Here is a 9,209-nt window from a genome sequence, read left to right on the forward strand (position 1 = left end):
AAAAAAAATGTCTGTACAGAAAGTGGCCTCACCTGGTGCCTCTCTATCCATCACACCTCATGGACCAAAATATGACAATAAGAGCAGTTATTGGGCAGAGAATGTCACTTATAAATTTATAAAATAAAAAGTGAAGCTAGCTAGCTACAATAGACAAAATCTGATTATCTTTTTTTAGGTTAGACGTGCAAAAAATGAAACTGCACTTTGGTATGTTGCCTTAAATCATTTTTTTGTGCTATGTTTTTCACACAGAGGCTTTTGTCAGTGGGCACAGGTTCTATTTTAAACAGGGAACAACATGTCAGGCCACTGACATGAATAAGTGGTCCATGCGAATGGTTTCCTCTGGCAGGATGTCATAAGCAGGGAAATATATTTGTTCATTCGCTGCACACTAGCTTCTTCTCACGACTGCAAACAAACCATTTGGCTTGGGCAAATACATGCAGTTCTTTCAGACAGAGCAACACAGCCTTTCACTAATGACGCTCATTTCCCAGACTTTGAGCACACACTTGGGGATGTGAACCAAATGTCAGCATGTCTGTGTGGTTATGTGTCAGCACAAATACATTCAGCTACTTAAATAGTTGTAAACAGCACCAGAGAAAAGGAAACTTTTCATTTACAGTCTTGACTCACTGGGGTTGTCCCAGCCAATCACGTATAGAAATTCATTCAAGAGCAGTACAAAACTGCTCAACCAACATTGCAAGAATTCATTTTTTACTTTTTTTTTTCTTCACACAAATCAACTCACTTGTAATTTTGATATTATTGAGGTAGCCGACTAGGTTTGTTCTGCATATCCTTCCAAATGGCTCCCCTCCGGAAAAAAATAAAATAAAAGGCCTACTCACATTGTTTTGGGCAGTATTCGCAATTTGGCATCCGTCATTTTGAATTTAAATATATTTGCATTTTTTTCTTTTTTCCCCCAATTTTTTGGTGTGCAATTTCTCCCTTTTTTTACGGAAGCTGAAGAATTTGTTAAATAACAAATTATGAACAAGGAAACCATTGTTAACCGTTTTCATTGCATGTTAATTAAAATGAATGTTTAATGGCGCATGTACAAGTTGATATTAATATCTGCCTCCAAACACACTTATATTTCGATTTCCATAATCTGTAAAGAGTTCATTTTAACTTTAGCGATGATTTTCTGGTTTGGGCTCCTATCAGCATTAACTTGAACAACATCTCATTCATCCCATTTTGCATTGACTACATCTGCATCTACTTTTGCAAGCAAATTTCCCTCCTCAGGTAGGTACAGTGAGGATTTTCAAGATTGTTGCATCACTGTTGGCTCTGACACTTGTTGACTGCGAGCCTCTCGCACACGTTCAGATAAGAACAGTGTGCTGACGTACATATTTCAGTGCCGGCTTCCTTCTTGGCTTGCGGCTCTGTGAAATGTCTCTCCCTCTTGCCATATGGGGTGGAGAAGCAATGCTGACGGGCAGCTCTGTTCGTCTCGTACGCCCCGCAGGCCTAACACGACGACCTGCCCTCAACAAATAGTCGCTTCAGGGGAAAAAGAGGAGGAGGAGGAGAAGGCTGTGTCCCAGTCTTTTCCGATTCACCCTTCCACAAGGAGTTCAATCGTGGTCCACTCAGACGTGTTTGGGCAATTTTTACTATATTGCCTTAATCATTGTTCAAGCAGAATACTGACCGAATAATCAGGACTGACAACATGAGCAAATCAAAGCAATCTAGGAAAACTTGCTAAATTAGCGAATAAAAACAAAAGAAAAAAATTACATTATGTGGGTGAATAAAAACTAAAAAAAAAAAAAAAATCACATGATGTGGTTTTTCAAAGTATCAGCTGAAAGTTGAACAATGAAATGAGCACTTAATGAGGGATTGCGCAATCTGTGGTGAATTTTAAGTATGCCTGCTATGCTGGGACTTGTTAAAAGGAAGAGGACAGCAGAATGGCACGCTGTTAAATTCTTTATTAAATACATAGGAACAGTTCATACATTAAAAAGCACTTTTATAAATATACACTTGTCAGGATAAAAAAAAAAGACACATCTTAATACATACAAGAATTTTTTTTAACACAGCACATGCATTTTCTCAGTCTTTGCTATTCCATTCTAATCCATTAGATTTTTATTTCTTACACCATAGAAAACATCCTCAGAAAAAAAAACAAATAATTTAACATTTCACTGCAACATTTTTAAAGAACTACTTCAGCAGCAGGACTTGCCATCGTGTTGTCACTTAGGTCAGCTCCTGTTAAACAAGAAATTCCTCTTTTAATAGTTTGAATCTCCGAAATATTTTGCTCAAGTAAACAAAAGCCAACTCACTTTGCAATCCTGCAATTTGTCGCTTGCACGTAGCTTCCCGTGTAGCGGATGTCACACTTCGCCACGTTGTTGGAGAAATCCGACTCCTCGACGAGTTTATAGGGGTTCACTGTCACCTTAGGAAAAATGTAGAAAACTCACATTGAGCATAACAAAATTAATGCGGCATTTTACATTTGCGTTACCTGGAGCGTATAGTTTCCAGGTGGAACATCAGTGATATCAATCCATTGGCAGTCGATATTGGCGTGATAGGTGTCATAGCAACCAGGACTAAGCCCCTGATGATGGTTAAAAGAAATACAGATTAGTTTTGTCCATGATGCTTCTAATTCCTCATCGAGCGGACCTGTGTGTGAGCCGTGCAGGCGAATCGTCTCCGTACGCCGCGGTCACATGACGTGTCCTCCAGGCAAAAACTAGCTTTGTGACCCTCGGCCACTTTGCGTCCATTGGAGGTATCCAGCAGGTCGTAGTTACTAAAGGCCTCCATGCTATGGTAGTGCCTGCAGCAGGAAGACGGAATAAACATACAATGGACAAAATGGGAATGAATTAAATGAGCAGTGAAATTACCGATGGCAGCTGTGCCATTCCCACTGGTGTCTGGGTTTCTTTGGGAGGAAGTCCACTGTTCCTTGGTTCTTCACACGCTGGGGGAATCTGAGGAGAACCCTGTAATCTAGGTCTCTCACGCTCGGATGGTACGCAGACCTGCATGTCGTAAAATCTCAGTAAATACGACTTAATTTCAAATATGCTGCAATGCACAGATCATAATATTTTATCCTTTGGCGGTTTTTGCGTGCTGCATTCATCTCCTTTATTTTACTTGGCAAGGAAATGTATGGCGTGTGCCAGCTGGTGTGCCACTCAGCCGCCAAGTGGGCAACAGGCCAGGCCAGCACACATCCTAATGTTGCGCAACTCAAAGGGGAGACCATGTTTCCTCCCCTTCAGCAGCATCAGCAGCATTAAATTGGATGAAATGATCCAAGGTGGGAAAGTGCCAGAAGTGCTCACATCACTGACTGTGATGTGGTTCATCCTTGGTTTCATCAGAACATAACATATTTTTTTTCCACATGTGTTTGAGGATTTTGTTATGGCCCAATGAAACCAAAGTTGGACTTTTTAACCATAATCCCAAAAGTTGTGTTTTGGTGCAAACACAGAAATGGTCAACACTAAAACTGCGAAGAACTGTTGTGGAAGCGGCATCTTATCTGTGGCCGTATTTTTTTATTTATTTTTCCCCCAGATGGACCTGAGATCTTGGTGGAGGGAATTATGAACCGTTACGAATAGCAGTCAGGATTAGTACAAATCTTTTAGGCTGCCTTTTATTTGGAATGTGATTCGTGAAGTTGGAAAACAACCACATCCCGGTTAAGAGGGTGTGCACACTTATGCAACAACACCCTCTCAATTTTTTATTTTTCAAAGATTTCAAAGATTCATTGCTGAGGTTATAGGTCATATTAATGCTTGGAATTTTTTTGAAATTATTTATCTTGGCCTCGTTTGTTTTTTTTTAAATATAAAAAAATATGGTATTTGAACAGGGGTGTGGAGACTTTATATAACTGCTGTGTTCTTTGGATAATGTAATGTGTGAATTGCATAGTGATCCGGATTGAATACTCTCATCTCACAAATCATAATATATCATGTAAATATAGTGTACCTGGATAGGCAGTTCTCCTCAGCGGCACAGTGGAGTGCAAACATCTGCACTCGCTGGATGTATGATGCAGCTTGGATGTAGTACGGGTCAGGAATCAAGTCTGGGAGACCTGTGGAAGAAAAAGACATGACTCATGTGAAGTACAGTAGAATCTCTACTTTATAAGTCAAGTCTTTTAATGTCCAAGGAGGACGTAGGAATTTATTTGTGGTGATTTAATATTGATCTTTATGAACTGCCTCACAGTTCTTTCCTGCATGTTCTCCTGGTACTTCTGCTTCTTCTGACATTCAGAAACATGCATGTTCGTTCACTGAAGAATTGTGCGTCGTACCGTTATGGAAGAAGTTGGTACTGTGGCCCGGTCCGGGTTGAACCGGTCGCGAGGGGACCCTGTTCCTTTGGTCCGGAGGGTAAACGTTGTAGAAAACGGAGTTCCTATGCTGGGTGCCGTTTGAATTCCGCCTTGGCTCACTCATGTTGGTGCGGATGGGATCGGTCCTCTGTTGAGTGTAATGTACCTCGACCACGTTTCTGGACAGTATCACCGGTGCTTCAGTGGCATCTGGTTCTGCTCTCTGCTGTGTGTTTGGAGCTCTTTCACCATTATTGGTCATGGTGGGGCGAGGTGTCGGGTTTGAGGGTTGGGGTCTGTGCGTAAGATCCAAAGACGGATGCGTGGTTGCGCCTCTGTTGCCGGATGAGGAGCTCGGTCCTCCACCTGAGAACTCCTGATTGGTAAAGGCCGCCGTCCTGCTGGGTGACCACGCTTGGTCCCTCGGGATTAAATTCTGATCTGCATCGGCAGCGTTCACCTGTGTTCTTCTCGACGGAGGCGGGCTTTGACCTCGGTTCACGGTGGTCAACAGGACCTCGGTTCGGCCCCTGGATTGCGCAGGCGCCCGGTACTGTGTCCCCGTGCTCAGCAAGCTGTAGACCCTGCCGTTGTTCTCCCACTCGAACCTGTGCTTCCACGGGTTGAGTCGTGCGCGCGAAGGATGACGATGCTGCGCGTTACTCAGGCGCACCGCAACATCCAGGAGGCAAAACAGCAGGAAGGCAAATTTCTTCATCTCCAACTTCTTCGATTGACTTCGATGAGGTCCAGTACAGTGCTGCGCAAACCTGTAAGTGGGAGTGGGCTGCAATAGGCTCCTGTTATAAACACACAAGCCATTCTGTCACAGGTCCGTGACACATTTTGGGCAAATGTTTGTCTTGAGACTATTATGAGTCACTTGACAGCACACAGTCAACAAGCACAGACCTCCGCTAAGGAGGCTCAGTGATTTAGAAAAGGGGGGTGGGCAAACTTTTTTTTTTTTTTGCTCAATGAAGGGCCCCATTTTTAAAAGTAATAAATGAACCTGCTTAATGGAAAAGCTTTAAAACATATATATTTTTTAAATAATTAAACGTCAAAGCCAAATAGTTTGTCTTAACAATAATCAATGTACATGTTATTTATAATTAATGTATTCCTAGTTATGTAACCACTAACCTCATTTAAAATCTAAACATATTTTTGCTGTGTTTTGCTAATAAGTTCAATTGTATTATTTATAATAACCAAATCTTTTATGGATTCGATATGTAGCGTCGACAACAAACAAATTAAGAGAGAAAGGATGCTGACACATCCTGTACATGTTTTGGATGTGATGAAGAGAAAGTGCGGGGCAATAAGAAACGGGCAACATCACAAGCAGTGTTGTTTTTTGGCAGTATCAGTGGCCGCAAAGGGGAACTTGCAAAGTGTGGTTTAATAGTTTGCTGTCGTTCAATGCGTCACTCATTAGCGTTTGTATGGTGCATTTGCGCCCTCTTGTGGAGTTACTATGTATAGAAGAGATGGAGATTGGAGAGACTATAACTGTAAAAAGGTGGCTCTTTTGATCAGTTCCTGCATTCGTATTTGTTTATCATTCACTACAGTGTGTCTTTTATGTGTGTGTATGTGTAAAAGTGTGTTTGTTTTGGTGGTGGGGATTGAGGATTGCGTCAAAAGGGGTTTCTCAAACAAGGCATTCATTCAAACTCGGACAACCACTGATCAGAAGGCAGACAGGGGAAAGGGAAGTAGGGAGGCCAAAACTGTCATGGAGAAGAGCGGTCAGAGTAAAGCCAAGAAAAACAGACAAACATGGGCCCAGAGGAAGGAATATTCAAATCTGGATCCGTCTTAAGTAGTTGGTTCTAGCTGCCAGATTTTATAAAACACCTCAATGTGTGAATTTTCATAAATAATACAATACACAAGTGAAAAAGGTCATGGTACATATCCAAATACTGTTATATAGCTTAAGATAATTTGTTAGACATCCAAAAATATTGGCTGACTTTGGTCGTAAATAGCTCGAGCGTCTCTTCAACAAGCTACAATGAAATATTTCCACCACATGGTGGCAGTAGACGCCCACTAAACAACAGCATTCAAATTGATAGTCAATACTAGACTGTATCAGTAATTGTTTTTACTACCCTCGCTGTTGCTTGTTTTTTTTTTTAAGAGATTACTAAATGTAGCAATTTAACATGAATGAATTTAATGAATTTAGCATTTATTGAATTTAGCGTTTATTTAGTTTGTTCTTCACTGCATTGTTCTGGCCACTTTGTTGTATATTCTGATGTGATTGGTAGTTAGTAGTGGTCATCAATTCATCACTTATCTATCATTAGAATAATATAATTAAGGTGGAAGGTAAGTTGGAGCCTATTTCTGTTGAGTTAGGTAGAGCATTTGTGGAAACTCTGGACCAACCCATTCAGAAATGAATCCTTGTGACTTTGAGAGGCCAAAAAAAGGCCTAGACCTCCAGGGTCCTCTTTTCCACCAGCCCCACAAAAGCACGTCTAAATATAGCAACACAAAGTGTCAAGCACTCAAAGCTTCGAAACAATTTGTAAATAGAAATCCACTAAGTGTGAGCAATGCAAGTACTTGGATATGTTCTAGCAGGGTTGAATCAAAAGGTCCAGACTGACAGTGGTCTTGTGGCAGTCAGGGTACCGCATGAGCAGGATTCCTCTGCTATGTCGGAATGCTTCTCATAGTCTCGTATTGTACTCACACTTAGCTCTCATAACCTCTCGGCTGACGTGACGTTTCCCGGCACGTCCCACACGGGGCAATGTGATGCCGTCAATGAGTGAGCCTCAAACTCACTCTGGAGATTGAAAGGTCATACTTTTGAAAAGGCCAAATGGAAACAAAATTCATTCCTAATCATTCTGAAGGTCAGACTACAATCTTGTTTCGAACATGTTTTAACAGCTCTTTAGTTTCAAATACGGTCTCCAGACTGTTTGTATGTGCTCCCCATTTGTTACGTGCGTTGATATTTTTTCCCCCAGTTTCCCCAATTAATTAATTATTTAATTCATTAAAATAAATGCTTCCAAATCCCATCCTTTGAAAAGTAAACACAGTTTAAAAGATTAATGTGGCTCTTTATAAATGTGCTTTCATCCACTCACTAGTGTAACAAGGAAAGTCTGTTCAGGAAAAAAAAAACGTCTAGACAGAATTTGTTTTCACTGAAAAGCAGCTTGAGATAATGTAGCCATTGTGCTCACATTCTCTTCCCATTAGTCTTAGTAGCTATTCTACTCACAGCACAGTCAGATGATTGACACCATAGACTGCGACCTTGATGACTCTAACATGGTTTGCGTGTACTTGATGAGGGGATTTTAAATGTGAGCGTGTGCTCGTCTGCAGGTTGGACTCACTCACACCGCTGTCACTTTTAGCACCGGGAAGCCAAGCCAGCGCCTTTTCCGACCACGTCCACCTGTTAGGTCGTCACTACGACCTAACCCTTGTCACTCCCGTTTCCACAAGACATTTATGTGTCACATTGCTCAAAGCCGCAGCTGATGTCAAGAATACTGTTTCAATAATGAGTGACGACAATAAACAGATAAATGACACGTATTTGAGGTTAGCTGCAGCATTGATTCAGTGCTTTTACCTCTCATGCACCGTGTTTCTATTTGTGTCTGTGTCTGAGTGTGAATTCTGTCACACTCATGAGGGTCAAGGGTCAGCTGTTGAAGGGCGTCGCCCTCATAAGTATGTTGGAGAGAAGTGTGTGATATGTGTCTGATGTCTCATGGGATATCACGCCTCCGTTTTATCGAAGAAAAGATCCATTTTGACGTCCCAAATCAAATTTTCCCTAGTAACACCTCATTTCATGGTATATTCACTCAATAAAATTCACTTTTTATGTTGAAAAGATGAAGTAAAATACCAAATTGATTTTAAGGAGGGACTATTTATTCAGTTCTATTCACAAAGCAGACGTACGTATTTATTCAACTATGAACAACAAAAAATAACACATATTGCAATCAAAATACAAATAATAATATTATAATAATAATAACCAGCGTCTGTCTGTATATTGTGCTTTTATGGTCAAAAGGAAAATAATTTTAGAAAGTTCATGTTTGTCTACATGCCACAGAGTTTTGCTACATATGACAAGTCTATATGACTAATTGTCATATTTTGTTATTTTTTTCAATGAGTTCAATATCAGGCACTCAACAAAATAAAAAAAAAAAGAGTCACATTTCCTAGATGTTTGAAAGTGATGAAGCAATAACGCGGCATTCATAGAAAAATTATGTTGTCCTGCTAGCATAACTATTGCATCAATGGAAGACAAGAGAGAGGGAGAACAAAAAGAAAACGTCTCGCCATAAAATGAGATGTTGAATTGACAAGATACAATTATGTTGAACAGGTTGAAATAAAATAATGAAGTCTACTTTTTGTGTATGTGCATTCCTCTTGGAATCTACTCCAGCAAGAGGACCTTTTAGTTTGGTTAGAAAAATAAAACCGTGCAAAACGTGTACGTAGCTTTGAAAACTAGTGCAAAATGTACAGTATGCAAAATACAGCAAAACTAAGTGATGCCTAAACTAATCATATATTTTACATTGAATCTTATTGTATAATCATAAACATGCTATGAAGAAGAAGGGAAGCACTATTTCATTCATGTCTTCAAATTAAGATTATTTGCTTTTCAGTGATATCTGTTTATATCTTAGCAAGATGATTCAAAACAATTGTTCACTTTTGCTTTGCCCGAGTGTCATTCTATGACGTGATTTGAAGCCAAAAAGGAGGAAATAATTACAAAATAGCAATGCAGTAAATTGATATG

General features: G+C 40.3%; 1 protein-coding gene across 1 annotated transcript; it reads right to left on the bottom strand.

Annotated features, from left to right (window-relative positions):
* Positions 1 to 2,332: 2,332 nt before the first annotated feature.
* On the bottom strand, positions 2,333 to 5,096 carry loxl5a (lysyl oxidase-like 5a). The gene is made up of 6 exons (XM_085928002.1): positions 4,358 to 5,096; positions 4,024 to 4,132; positions 2,913 to 3,050; positions 2,686 to 2,842; positions 2,522 to 2,617; positions 2,333 to 2,452 (listed from the first exon to the last, which is right to left on the bottom strand). The coding sequence occupies exons 1-6, from the start codon at positions 5,094 to 5,096 to the stop codon at positions 2,333 to 2,335; spliced, it is 1,359 nt and encodes a 452-aa protein (XP_085784128.1).
* Positions 5,097 to 9,209: the final 4,113 nt, after the last annotated feature.

This window comes from Syngnathus leptorhynchus, chromosome 13 (assembly GCF_054491065.1).
Source record: "Syngnathus leptorhynchus isolate UIUO chromosome 13, UIUO_Slep, whole genome shotgun sequence".
NCBI lineage: Eukaryota > Metazoa > Chordata > Actinopteri > Syngnathiformes > Syngnathidae > Syngnathus > Syngnathus leptorhynchus.

Bases quoted from the DNA above. Each gene is read 5' to 3' on its own strand.
- loxl5a (XM_085928002.1), bottom strand. From the start codon at position 5,096: ATGAAGAAATTTGCCTTCCTGCTGTTTTGCCTCCTGGATGTTGCGGTG. The intron at 3,051-4,023 runs GTACACTATATT...TACGACATGCAG, and splicing joins GAGGAGAACTGCCTATCCAG to GTCTGCGTACCATCCGAGCG. The intron at 2,843-2,912 runs GTAATTTCACTG...TTCCTGCTGCAG, and splicing joins GAATGGCACAGCTGCCATCG to GCACTACCATAGCATGGAGG.